This window comes from Rhipicephalus microplus, unplaced genomic scaffold, assembly GCF_043290135.1.
Source record: "Rhipicephalus microplus isolate Deutch F79 unplaced genomic scaffold, USDA_Rmic scaffold_17, whole genome shotgun sequence".
In the NCBI taxonomy this organism is placed as follows: Eukaryota; Metazoa; Arthropoda; class Arachnida; order Ixodida; family Ixodidae; genus Rhipicephalus; species Rhipicephalus microplus.
Genome location: NW_027464590.1, coordinates 4,840,923 through 4,855,458, shown reverse-complemented (window position 1 = coordinate 4,855,458; position 14,536 = coordinate 4,840,923). Strand labels below are relative to the sequence as shown.

Here is a 14,536-nt window from a genome sequence, read left to right as displayed (position 1 = left end):
AACGAAAGGTGAGAAACATTTGCGACCAAGAACCGGCACCTAAACAACAGAAGCGAAATGTCGAGCTGGCGGACCCCGAGTAACCACAAGGATGTGCTTGCAGACCACGGGATGGTTGTGCTGTTTCAACCCTACACCGGTAAGTTGTTTTAAAAAGAGACTACCGTCAAACACATGACATAAGTAACATGGTAATCTTGCACCATCATTGTTCTTGCCCATTTTTTAGCGAGTTGGACACAAATACTTGGCGTTTTTGCCTCGAAAAGCAATGTTCAAGCAGCTATACTTGCAAAAATCATAGTAGAGTACACCATCCTGGCTGAACGAGCGGGCTTGTATGTTGACTCCGTGACCTGTGACGGGGCCAGCTGGAATCGCAGCATGTGGCGGATCTTTGGCATACATGGTGAGCAAATTATTAATTTCACTCACTTAGCATTGTCGGCCTGTGCGTAGGCATAATGGGCATTTGGAAAGCAATGTTTTAGCTACTTGAAATTTTCATGTAGTCATCTAAGAAGCTCTCTTCATCTATTGTGTAATTAGAAGCTCTTAAAATGTGTATAAATTATAGGTGGAAACAAATTCATAACACAGAATTGCGTATATTCAGATTTCTTGCCAATATATTCAAAAGCTTAAAGTTAGAGGTCCTGCACTCCTGCTACTGTGATTAAGATTTCTAAAATGTGCTGCTCTATTAAACTCAATTAAAATTCTGTAAGTGAAGCCTACATTGTGTCTTTCTCACGCTGGCTTTCAAAAGTCTTGTTCTCGCATCATTTCATACTTGACTAATGCACAAAATATGTTTTTATGGGTTCCGCTATTCACCTGAGGAGCAGCACGAAAAAAAAAAAAAAAAGCTTTGAAGCCTGGTAATCCAGATAAAAAGTTCCTGGAAGTTCCTGGGCAGACAAAAGGCTGAATCCGAAGGCTGTCGTGTGAGAAAAGCATTCTGAGAGTGACTCCATCGAAATACTTTTCGGATTAGGGTGAACGGTGTGGGGAATGAAATCGCCATTTAGGCAAAATGTCAAATATTATTTATCTAAAAATTTGGATGGATGGATGGATGGATGGATGGACGGACGGATGGATCCATCCATCAATCAATTAAAACGGAGAGGCCGTTTTAATTAACGGAATGAACCGCGCCTAGCAGAATTAAGAGGCTGTTTTAATTAACGGTATGAACCGCCTATTACAGAAGTCGAGGCGCGTTCTCTGGCTGTGTGCGCAGCTGTGCGATTAAGATATCGCGTCTCAGTATTAGGGATTACGGGGAAAACTGAATAGAGTCGCAGGAGGTGATGCGCTGCCCCCCTCCCCCTTACTTTTCTTTTTTCTCTCTCAGCTGATTGTGTCGCGTCGACCGCACGCTACGACGGAGGACGCTACGCTTCCCCTAGCTGTGTCAGCACAAGACATATCGTTCAGACTCGTGTATACATGCGATGAATAAGCGTTCCAAGGCTGGTTAATCGGGGTATGTCTGATATGCTACAGCTATGTATGTCTGGAAGGCGAGCGATCACCTCCATTAATCGAAGGAAAGGGTCTTTCACGATGAGACGTGCAACGACGAAGTACGTCTCGAGAGGCAAAAAAAGGAGCCTTGCCCCTGTCTACCCTGCATCATGATGTGCCGCGGAGCTGGGACAGCTAGCTGTTTCCTGCAACCATTGTACCTGAAGTGTGGGTCTGCTCGTTTTTTTGCCGGGGCGATTGTACGTGACGACTTACTGCATCCTGGTTCACCATAATTAAGCCGAGGTCCTTGCAAATTCCCCATCACTCGGATGTCGGCGGCCGCTTCTGTGCTGTTCCCGACTGTCTGCAGGTCGAACTGCCGCTCAAAGCGGTGGCGTCTTCGACAGTCCAATAGCGCGCGGTCCCGTCGTAGCGCGCGGTCCCGTCGTAGCGCGCGGTCGACGCGACACGATCAGCTGAGAAAGGAAAAAAAAAGTAAGGGGGAGGGGGGCAGCGCATCACCTCCTGTGACTCTATTCAGTGTTCCCCACAATCCCTAATACTGAGACGCGATATCTTAATCGCACAGCTGCGCACACAGCAAGAGAACACGCCTCGACTTCTGTAATGGGCGGTTCATTCCGTTAATTAAAACGGCCTCTTAATTGCGCAGCAGCGCCGCGCTCGACTTCTGCTAGGCGCGGTTCATTCCTTAAATAAAACGAATTCTGTTGTGCGCGGTTCCTTCCGTTAATTAAAACGGCCTCTTAATTGCACAGCCGCACCACGCGCGACTTCTGCTAGGCTCGGTTCATTCCGTCAATTAAAACGGCCAGCGTCGCTCATGCACTCGCGAAATGCACCGCGGACAGCACCAAACTTTTATGGAAATGCCACAACTACAAGAGAAAAATTTTCAGCCAAGAAATGCACCGCGGATAGCATCAAACTCTTACGGAGAAGCCACAACTACAGGAGAAAACTTTTCGGCCAAATTTAGCGGCAATTTGGCAACAACCACCCTTCCAGTCTGGCAACCACTTATACAACGCCAAAAGGAACCTAGCCGCTATCTAAAAACGTTGGCCGTAGTGTCGTTGCCGCCAGCACAAAAGTCCATGTCTTCCGTAGCAAGGGCCGCGAAACGGTTGTGGGAAACGGCGTTGAGCTGCGATGAGGCCGAGGCCATCTTCGGCGATGAAGAGTCGGGCCGGGCGGCCGACGCAGCTGCGCGCCGCGGCCGTACTCGTGCTAAGCCTAGGCGTGGTGCGCTAAGCCTAGCGTCGCACAAGTGAAGAAAACGTCGAAAATTGACGAAAAGTCCGGTTGACCGGACCAAAAATGGTATCAATCGAGTCCAGGGATGCTCACGGACACTACAGTGATGATTTCCAGGAAGCAATTATACTCCGTTTCATAGATCAGGTGCAACGCTGAGAAGGCTAGGCAAGTTGTCCGTAAAGAAAACACATGTTGCTCCGCGCGGTTTCGTAGTCGACAATAAAGAAAAAAAAAAGCGGTTTCGTAGTCGAGTGGTCTGACGCGTCGCTCCGGAGAGTTCACCGTAGTTTTGAAGTGCATGGGTTCGAATCCACGTGGTGCCATTTTTTTTATAATTTTAGCGAGTTCAATTCGAAATCTCGTTTTTTTTTTTTTCAGTAACTTCAACTCACTTGCACGCGGAAGTGAACTGCACGTATCTATTCATTTGTAGCATACCGTGTTCCCTTGTGAGGGCCGGCACCTGCTGAGCTGGCACCGAGGTTTGACCAGCATGGCGATTTTGTCGCGATCATACCGCATTGTCGGTTTACCTCGTTGATGTGAGCGAGTGCTGCGTGTAAGATGACGTTAATTCATAGATTAGGTAGCATTTTTTCGAAGCAGTTGTGCCACAACAAGTAAAAAAAAAAACGGCGGCGCGGAGAGCGAAAACCTGATACGAAAGCGACAAACATAAATTACCAACTCGCATATTTGGATTGTTTATCCGACAACACAGGCGTTTGTTTTTTTAACATGATGACAAATATGTATGCTTAGAAGTTTCCCGAGAAGCATGTATTGATTCTCGTACACCCCAAGCGACGCACTACTTTTTCGTCGCGGCACTACACAGCGCAAACAAGAGCGCTAGCTTTGACAGCGTTGCACATGGTTTATGAAACGGAGAATAGGGCGGCACAATTAGCGAAAACTGCGAAGCTCATTCGCAGCACGTCTGCTCAGCTCGGCGACCCCCCCCCCCCCCTACAAGCCCGAGAAAACGTTTCGCTACATTTAGGGACTGCAGCCGGATTGCTGATGCGTCCATCCCACGTGCACATAGGCCCTCGCTACATGTTCACATAGGCCCTCGCCATTTCGAAAGGTAAGTGACCACATTTTCTCAACACTTGGGCATTACTGCGCACATGCAATGAAGTAAGAGGCACTGGTACTCACAGCCGAGTGTTGCGTTGCTTTGTCACAGAGCGCTAGAGACCCGCGTCGATTACGTTGACACAGACAATGACTCCACCGACCACAACCACAAAATGTTGTCGAATGAACCTGGGCGGTGAAACTTCGCGGTTTTTGTGTCCCGAGACCGCAGCGATCCTAACGTTTGAGAGCTGTACTACCTAAATGAACGTTCTTGTTCTATTTTATAGTTATTACTAGGTTACTCATTAACTCCGGAGTTTTTACTACACAAGTGAACCTAAAGGTTGCAGTTCGAGATTGCAAAAATAAGAGCGCCACCCGAAGTGGAAAACGGGAACTGCGCAGCCGTCCTATCTCTCACGGCGAAAAGGGGGCGTTTCTTTTCGCGCGCCCATGTATGCTACAGCCTGCGGTGTCCCGAAGGCCGCTTTTACCGCTGTAAAGTTTGTTTTAGCGAAACCCATGCAAGATTCAGCCAAACAGACGCATCCATGGATTCTCGCCGTCATCACAAATCGTGCTGCGCTGAGTGGTGTCGGAATTCTTCACGACACACCGGCATAAAATTCTTTCGGATCCCGGCAGACGAAAGGTACGATCTGCATGCTGCTCGTTTTGTCTTTCTACACTTCCACGGCATATCAGGATGCGGTTGCTGCAGTAGCTGTGTAATTTAATTGAGCTACACGTACATGATTTATTCATTACATTCTGATTGCTTTTCGGCTTCAATTATACATGACATGCACGGTAGAGCATCTGGAAATTATTCCAGCGAATACATTTGCTACGCACGATTGTTTATACTTGCGTTTTCAATTTAATGCGTTTCGATCGTGCATTGCATTTCGATGTTGCACTTTGGCTTAAGGCAATGCAAGGCATGGCACAAATGTACTGTAGCAGCATATACAGTAACTAATAGAACAGTGTAAGCTTATCCGCACTGTTTTTATTACCTTTTGATTGCCTGCGTTCAGTCTGTTCTCGTTGCATGCGTTATTATTATTCTTGAATATTATCAGCCTATTTATGTCCATAGCTGGAGGAAGGTGATTCCCATAATCTTTTGGCTATAAGGGAGGGTCCATATACGTTCATAGCATGTGTTGTTAGTACTATGTTAATTAAGTACTGAGTACATAAATTATTACACTTGCGAGTTTAGACGGATGTTATTACATTATTGCGTTTCAATTGTGTGTTTTCATTTTGGCCTCGCGTAAATCCACGGCATATTGCAGAGGAATTTAGCAATAAATTTATAAAGTAATAATTTATAATGTATACTTCTATTTCATGTTTTCAGTTTCAGCCTTAAGTACAATTACGATATATTTACAAGAATGCAATTGCAGCTAAAAGCCCATAAATAATTGGACAATGTAAACTTACGTGTTCTACTAATTTATTACCGGTTTTAATAAGGTTTTTATGAAAGATTTGCAGCAGGGCACGAGAAATACCCGAGGAATACGCAGTGCGCGAGGGTATATATGTACGAATAGTTGTTTAGAGATTTTGGTGTGGGATGATTGCTATTGTCTGCAAAAATATATTTTGAATTAGGAGGAAAGCTGGGGTCGTTGCCACCAAACATTACTATCACGCAAGTAGAAGCATGTATCCGCGTCTCTTAATAATAAAGACAGATTTTATTTTAAAGTTTGCTTTCAGGATTGCTATCACAAGTCGTCTTGGTTACAAAAATTCAATTAAGAAAGGAAGATGAGAAATGTATCAAATAACGCTTACTTCGAATAGAGATGCCAGTTTTCACTCAAAGCTATCCATCTACGTCTGAAAACAGAAATAAATTCATTCTAACCCAAATACTACACACGCACACATTGATTTTCCAGCTCTCGCGCTTGGCTTCAGTATGCGAGACGGCAGGACCTGGCTCATTTACCACCTCGTCAGATCTACAGCAGCTACCGCCTGTGCTCTGCCCATTTCACCAGCAGAGACTACGCAGACCCTGGACAGACAGGGCTGCTAAGATGTGCTGTGCCAACAGTTTGCATCTTTGGCGATGGGCAGACACACGTCCAAAGTCCAGGTGGGAATACTGTAAAGTGATCATACAACAGCACAAACTTTCATGCCTCTACATCTATTTACAGAAATGTCTTAATACTCAATATGTGTACCTGTCCGAGTTATCATGACTCAGTATTTTTAAGATTCTCGCGCAGATTACACCAACAATACCAATGCATGGTGTACACAGCATCCATGGATTCGCCGGCATGATTTTGCTGGTAGATATAACTAGCTAAGTAAAAAATTTGCCGGCTTCACAATCGTTAAATTTAGAGCAAATGCCTCACTCAGAACGCTCTACATGTAACCTCCTCGATTCTGATTCAGTTGTCCCTGCTATTTTACCTGTGGTGTAGAGTTTTACAGGAAAAGGCGAAAATGACCTCATAATTTGAGAGAGTACTCCATGTGGCGCGTTATCAGCTATTTCGCACATGGCGAGTGAGTAGCGGCCAACTTGGTGTCGCTGTTAAAACAATTGCGCGATAGCTCTGACAGTGGGAGCAACAGAACTGGCCTTTTAAATATATATATATATTCTACGACACCCTAGTTCAAAGTCGCTCTTAAAATTAAGAATCCAAAAGGTACTTTATCTTTATCAGCTTTATTATTACAAAATTACTTTTATTTTCAATGGGCCAAATAAGTGTAATTGGCAAGAATTCGGTTACGCGCTAGGTCATCACGGGCACCACGATGTTAACCTGTTCTAGGCACATCGCATTAAGATTTTTAAAATATTGGTTTAGGATAGTTGGGACACCCATATATTTAGTGAGTGACACGTAGCGTTCTCTTTTTGTGTGTTTACACTTTTTTTATTACTCGTACTGAAACATAATACGCGAGGAGACCAATTAATAGTGAGAAAACGCCCTGAGTGATTGTAATTGCAAATATCTAATGTGACGCCTAATACCAGCTGTGTGTATGTCACGCTGAAATCTGTGCTCCGCCAATTTCTCTTCACAGGCTCTCGTCGGCCCGCGAATACCACTGCAATGCCCGCTTACAGCGCCGATGAAGAAGTTCAACAGACTGAGCCCTCATGTACGCAGATTGTATTGCTCTCTAAGCTCTTTAAAACTATTCCAGATAAATTAATGCCCTGCAGCTATCGTTTTAATGTCACGTACCATTTAACAGATCCTAAAGTGCACTAGGGTGTCAGCTGGGCGAGCTAGTTCATTGCTAGGGTACGAGAACCAGAGCGATGTATACCGAAAGGCAGGACGAGACGAGTGCTTGTCCGATCCCTTTCTTGCTTGTTTGTTGCCTCCCAAGAGGGATTAGTGCCCCGCCGCAGTGGTCTAGTAGTTATGGCGCTCGACTGCTGACCCGCAGGTCGCTGGATCAAATCCCGGCCGCAGCGGCAGCATTTTCGATGGAGGCAAAAATGTTTGAGGCCCATGTGCTTATATTTAGGTGCACGTTAAAGAACCCCAGGTGGTCGAAATTTCCGGAGCCCTCCACTACGGCGTCCCTCATAATCATATCGTGGTTTTGGAACGTTAAACCCCAGATATTATTATTATAAGAGGGATTAGTGTTTTTTAAAGAAGACTATGAATTCGTTGTTTTTTTCCTAAACATACCATTTTAAACGTATACCCAATAATGTTTGTTAACAAGGAGTATGCTAATGATTAGGAAAAATTAGTTGACGCTTCATGTTGCCCACGATGCTTATACATGCCATTAGTAGGCTCAATGCCCAGCAGTGTGCTTATCAGAGGCCTGTTCCCAATGCCCCAAGTTTGAATAAGTGAAGGATCGAGAACTAAATATGACCAACTGATTACTCATGGAAGTAATCACTTCAATTCTAAAAGCCGCTAGAACTTTTACTAGGTTTAAAGATCATGGTCAGCTTTCACAAAAACACAGTATAAATGAGCTTTTTTTCTAAATCTTTCAGGTTCCAATCCAGCGGGTCGACAACACAAGCCTTCTAGGTGCTCACCCCGGACAGCCAGAAAAATGAAGAACCTGGAGAAGATAAATTCAAGGCTTCGGAAGGCACTGTCAAGAATTGGCAAGAGAAAGGTTAAAAAGCTTTCCCAGTCCGAGGCGTTGAATGCTATCAGGCCCTACGTCCGCAAGACATTCTTTAGATTGCTTGAGACTCAAGTTAAAATTAATGGCGTGAAACGTAGAGGACGGGGGTGGTCGCCCGAGCACCGCCAGTTCGCTTTAAACTTATACTTTCATGGTCCGAAAGCGTACAGACATCTGTCAAGACTGCTTGACATGCCAACTGTGAGGTCGCTAAAGCAGTGGTTATCAAATATTCCGATGACTCCCGGAGTTATTTCAACCGCTATTGAAGCCCTCGAAGAAGCTACCCGAAATAGGCATTTAACAGATCGTGCGTGCACATTAATATTTAACGAAATGTCCTTGAAGGAACATCTGCAGTATGATGCAAAGCATGACATTGTGATGGGATTCTCCGATGACGGTAGGCAAAGAACACCAGCCGTGGCAAATTCAGCGCTCCTGATACTTGTGGCAGGCATTTCAAAAACGTGGATTCAGCCTGTTGCTTACTTAGTATCAAGGACCAAAACGCCCGCAGATACTCTTCATCATCTGATCATAACATTAATCAAGCAGCTGCAGGGAGCCCGGTTGTTTGTGAAGGCGCTCATCTGCGACCAGGGGGGAAGCAACATCACTTTGGCAAGTAAGCTAGGTGTGACGCCTGAAGAGCCGTTTTTTGTGCTTGAAAGCCGCAAGATTTATTTCCTATATGACACACCACACTTAAATGCACAAGGAATAATCTCCGCGCACCTCACAAGCTCCATATCGGGCAAGAAATTGTGGATTGGTCTTTCATCACGCAACTATACGAAAGCTCGCATCCTCTCAAACTCAAATTGGCGAAGAAACTAACCGACAACCACATTTACCGGAAGCCTTTCAATAACATGAAAGTTAAATATGCCAGCCAGGTGATGAGCGAATCGGTCTCAGTGGCCATTGATGTATTCATTGCTCTTGGCGTGTTGCCGGCATCCACCAAACCAACAGCTGATTTTCTCGAGAAGATAGATAAGTTATTCGACTGTCTGAATAGCTCTTCTGTAAAAAAAGCCAATGACAAGTTACGTTATGCAATTTCGGAAGGGTCCGAACACCTAGCCTTTTTGCGGGAGTGCCTGTCGTGGGTTGAAAGGTGGAAATTTGACGGGCCTCGGCAACCACACACAGTTGAGGCATGGAAGGTCACCTTAAAGGCTACCCTTCTCCTCTGGGACGACCTCTTCCAAGATTTTGATTTTCGTGTTCTCTTGACTCGCTGGCTACAGCAGGACCCCCTGGAGAACCTTTTCGGGCTTCTTAGGTTAAAGCATTGCTGCAATGGCAACCCAAATGTGCTTCAGTTCACATCAGGTCTGAAACACATTTCTGTTGGCAAACTGGTTGCCCTTTTTCCAGAAGGAAACTGTGAACAGGATCGCAGCACTGTGTTGGCACAAATGTCAGAGCCACCTCATTCGCTTCCTACTACTTGTGATGCAGCACCAACAGTCGATATGCTTCCTGATGAGGAACAGCCCGTTAGCCATGATATAGTAGAGGATAACGTTCTCTACTATGTTGGGGGCTATCTCGTACGGCAATTTTTGTTGCATAGGCCTCCACACTGTGTGTGCAACACCCTTTTGAAGAATGCCGACCGCCAGCTTTGTGCATCACACCAGTATTTTGCTATGTTTAAGGCAAGCAACATCTCCTCAGATTTATTTGGCAATGTAACAATGTTTTCTGACGATTGCTTTCAGGATATTAAGGCCATGGAAGCTTGCTTTTTGGAATATATCGGTGTTGTGGCGCACCTACCTAATGTGAGTGGAGTTTTGGCAGGCATTTTGCACAGTTGTATGGGAAGGCAAAAATTCTGCTCTGAAGAATGCAAGAAAGCCTTTGTGCACCTCTTTGCAAGGATTCGCCTGTTGTGGCATATTCGCTTCGTGAACATCTCCTTGGCTAAACAACGCACCAGAAAATCTGCTGCAGCACGAAAAATGCGGAAGTTTTTGTAACTTTTAGGATTTGTTTGCATATTTGAGGTCTTGAAAAACTGAGCGCTCAGAAAACACAGACGACAAAAAGACACACATATGCGCAAAAGTAGGCGCTACTTCCATATTTTTGAGTCACCGCTACTTCTATAGTTGAGCTCACCATTTTCTGCCTCTGAAGCGGACATGTGTGTGTACTATTTATCTGCTTGTATTTTGTTTTTGTTTTTTTCATTAAGCAATATAGGTATGTTACGCTGAAGAAAGCATAAACCCTTCGTGTTATTTTATGAGAACACTCTATAGTGGCTTCAGTATTTTGTAAATTTTTGCTTAAGCTTTTATAAAGAAACCTGATGCTGAATAGAAAATGTAGAAATGTCTAACTCCGGTACCTTATGGTTTTTGTATCATTTCCTCTTGCATCCTAAGTGTGCGGTTTGCCGTTGTATCTTGTCCCACTCATGGGATGATTTTATATCGGGATACGTGCTGTGAACTTGTGTATAGTTATTACTGTTTTTCTTTTGTCTTTGTATATACGTATGTGCGGTGATGTGCACTGGATTGATACTAGGTTATTAGCATGCTGGCATGTGCGGTCCACTTTTGTATGCGACCAAAAACGTAAAACATTCAAGTTGTATTTGTACTGCATAAACCGTACGTTTAGGCAATAAAACATGCAAACAAACTCTGCTCTTTATTCTTGTCTAATTTATGTGTACACGTAAACAAAAACGTCTTACTTAGACTAAGTAGTGCACAAATAGGTGGATGGGCAGACCATCAATCAGAACGCAATGATGGCCGTTTTCATCATGTGGCGGGTTGCGCAACAGGAAGAAGGTCGCGTGCTCGCCATCTGAATACCTTCCACTCGCTCAATTTGGCTTGCTGGTGCATCCCAATTGAATTTGGCGCTAAATCCCCCCCCCTCTCGCCACTCAGATCCTCAGTTCTCATCAAGATGGCGTCCCCCAGTGCATGTCTGCAATGCGCCGCCATGTTTTCGTACCGCCCCCAAACACAGGCGTTCGTCCGGCGCTGCGAGCGAATATCGCGTTCCATGGAGGGTATAGGAAGCACAGAACGAAGATAAGAGAGGACACTCCGCCAAACCTGGCCTCGGGAAGTGCGTCACGACAACGTAACGAACTAGTGCTCTTACCAAACGTCAAAGGACGCAAGCGCAAAAAAACAAACAGTTATAATCAATGCAACCGAATTGTTTTTACAAAATAATAATTATACGCCCAAATTTGGCAGGTTTTTTATACATAAAAACACTTTATTCAACACACCTTACGCGATTATTTTTCTTCAGCCGTACTGTCATAAACACCATGCACCCAGCGACAAGCCCATGCATGACTGACTGTGCTATAGTGAAGCTTGTGTTGTTTTCCGCAAGCGCACATTTCGGTTGACCACGCAACTGTCTTTTTTTTTTTTCTCTCTTCTCTCTCTTTTTTTTTTTTTTTTTTTGAGCTGGAAGTAGCGAAGCTGGGACGCTTCAGCTGCCACTCATATGTATTGCTTCGTTGCATTTCTTTGTCGCTCTTAAGGGCCGTCCTTTCCGAAGATTCGCAGCGAAATCGGGAATGGGCACATGGCACCCAAAGTTTTCGAATTAACCAGACTGGTCCTGACCGCCGCTTCAAGTTATCTGCTCACATTTAGATTGAGAAGTACGGGACCACCGAAGTGTTTCGAAATACGTGGGATTTTGAAATAACTGAGTTCCAATTAATGAGGTATTACTGTATAACAAACTTTTTTTGTTTGTAGTATGGAACTGTTCTAATACAGCTTTATGTTGTTCCAATGGACAGAACTGCCATGCGCGCTTTATTCATTTTTTTTTCGTGTGTGCATTTCTCAGTTTTATTAGCGCATTTATGTTGTTCCAGTGAAGAGAACTGCCGTGTGCATTGTATTAGATCATTTATGTTTTTTGTGTGTACATTTTTCAGTTTTCTTAGCTCATTTATGTTGTTCCAGTGAAAGGAACTGCCATGTGCATTTTATTAGATTATTTGTTGTTTTGTATGTACATTTTCTTTTTTTATTAGCTGATTTATGTTGTTCCAGTGAAGAGAACTGCCATGTACCCGTTTTTTGCCTTAGTCCATACAGTCAACTGCCGATTTTTCGGACACCTGAATTTTCAGACATGCCCGATAATACGGACATCTTCGCGGCACCACCACGAACCCCATGGAATCAATATATAAGGAAGTCTGAAATTTCGGACACTCGAACCCCCCGGAGTCCGATTTTCCCGACTTTTTGACGCGACGGAAGGTCGGAAACCATTACTGACCTCCAGTGGAAACCACCACAACTTTGTCACACACGATTACGATCGCATAAATGAGCGCGCCGGTCTACTGTGCCGGCATCTGTTGCTTGGACCTGTTGATCGTTAGCGAAGAAACGTACACGGCCTCAGAGATTTCTAACACTGGCCGTGTTTATCATGCAAGAGTGCTTCGCTGACAATCAAAACTGTCCACTCGAAAAGTTTTTGGCACCAATAAAATTCCTTTTTCTTTAGCGCTTGTGCTCGTGCGGCTCTGGCTTCCCACGCAGCGCTTTCGCGAAGCGTTTCACCACTTCGAACTAGAACTAACCGTCACACACCGATTTGGCCTGGCCACGCTGGCTATCTTGAATGTTTACCAGCACTACAGTGCCTAGAATATTTGAAGTGTGATTACCGCCAAGCGGCGCGTATGGGAACCCTTGAGGCAGCTTGGCGATGTATCCGCTAGGTGGCGCGCTCTCCCGCTTACACGTCAGGCCGCCACGAGAAGCACATGTGTGCATGCTGGACTGCGTGCGTTGTGCGTGCCTTTCGTGTTATTTTCTTCATTTAAATGATGCCTTGAGAAGCAGTGATGAGCCGACGACAGAGTCACTGTTTTGTACCCGGTTGCAAGAGCGGGTACAAGTCGTGCAAAGAAAAAGTCTCGTTGTTCGGCGTGCCCAAAGAAGCGGACGTATTTCAACAGTGGCAGCGCAACATTCCAAGAGCAGATAAGCCGCTTGAGTCCAACGCAGCTGTCTGCGAGCTTCATTTCGACAAACAGTTTGTATCACGACACTTTGAACATATTATTGACGGGAAAACTGTACGCCTTGAGAGAACGCGACCGGTCCTTCTGCCTGGCGCCGTACCCACGATCTTTCCCAATGTGCCTGCCTACTTATCAAAGCCCGTTCCCAGGAAAAGAAATCCCAAGGAGAGGTTGTGCCCACCGCTTGATCTGCCAGAAAAGCGGCAACGGCTCAGCCAGGTGCTACAGCCACTGCTAGGTGAGGAGCCAGATGAGTCTGCGACAGTGCCTTCTGAGCCTCAAGTTCCTTTCAACCACAAGGACGTTGCCCTGCCGTCAGACAGCTGGGGAAAGCACGTGTTCGGTGGTGTGCCATTGAAGGTCGCGTACAGTGTGTGTTCACCGGGGCCAGACATGGGTCTCCTGTGCGCTGAGAAGCTTGTGTTGTTTACTGTGACCGACGATAGTGTGGCGCATGAAGTGTTTGTGCGCGGAGTGAAACTTGATCTGGACGAGCCTGGCGGCCCAGCTTCCGTTCTCAAGGCTGTCGATGGTATGCATGTATGTTCAGGGGCAGGATTTCTTGAAGAGTTCCCGTTCGCAAGCTCTAACTCCAACTTGACAGTATGGAATGGGAGCCTGTACAACAAAAAGTGCGCAGGTACCTCACTTGAGCGCTGTGTAGCCTGCAAATATCTTCGGAGAATCCTCACCAACCAAAGGTGTCGGAGAAAAAAAACCAAGTCAAAAACAAATGTTTCTCGAAAGATGAAAACGAAAATGCAAGCTGTGCGGCGCTTGAAGGATAAAGTGAAAGCGTTAGACGAAATCATTTCGCAAATGAAAGCAGAAAATGAGAAGATTGAGGAAGAGGTACTTCTGAAAAAGATTGACAGCCTTCCCCCTAAACAAAAAGCTGCCATTCTTCAATGTTTTGCCGCTGCAAGCCGAAAATCACCTAAAGGCATGTGCTACAGTTCTGAGTGGATTCTGGAATGTGTCATAATGCGTATTAAGAGCCCAAGACTGTACGAGCACGTACGCCGAGAAAAGATTCTCATGCTTCCCAGCCGCACTTGCCTCAAGAATTTCATGAAGAAGTATGAGAGCAGCTTCGGTTTCAACTCCTCAGTTCTCTCTGGAATTGCAAAAAAAACTGAAAGAATGGATGAGTTTCAGCGTCACGGCGGTCTGATAATAGACGAGATGAAACTTGCCGAAAACTTTGGAGTGGCACCAGGTACTGGAAAAATTGATGGCTTTGTGGACCTTGGTGCATTTACTTCTGAACTTGACAAGAGTGTGCCGTGTGACCATGGAATGATTGTAATGTTTCAACCCTTGTCCGGGTCCTGGCATCAAATTTTAGGTGTTTTTGCATCGAGGGGAAATGTAAAAGCCCATTTACTCTCCAAGATTATTTTGGAAGCGGTCGTTTTGGCCGAAAAAGCAGGGCTTAGAGTTGATTATGTCACTTGCGACGGGGCATCC

General features: G+C 45.2%; 2 protein-coding genes across 12 annotated transcripts in view; one reads left to right on the top strand and one right to left on the bottom strand.

The window, feature by feature from the left end:
- LOC142785024 (uncharacterized) overlaps positions 1–4,056 on the bottom strand; it is a 424,940-nt gene extending 420,884 nt beyond the window's left edge. For all 11 annotated transcript variants that reach the window (XM_075883440.1, XM_075883442.1, XM_075883443.1 and 8 more), the window contains exon 1: positions 3,922–4,056. The gene's annotated coding sequence lies outside the window, so the exon portion shown is untranslated. The remainder of the gene's footprint in view (positions 1–3,921) is intronic.
- Positions 4,041–14,536, top strand: part of LOC142785026 (uncharacterized) — a 30,958-nt gene continuing 20,462 nt past the window's right edge. Inside the window, exons 1-4 of the mRNA XM_075883451.1 lie at positions 4,041–4,495; positions 5,766–5,965; positions 6,925–7,002; positions 7,871–7,998. Of these exons, the coding sequence (XP_075739566.1) occupies positions 4,395–4,495; positions 5,766–5,965; positions 6,925–7,002; positions 7,871–7,998 (507 nt within the window). The 5' untranslated portion in view covers positions 4,041–4,394. The remainder of the gene's footprint in view (positions 4,496–5,765; positions 5,966–6,924; positions 7,003–7,870; positions 7,999–14,536) is intronic.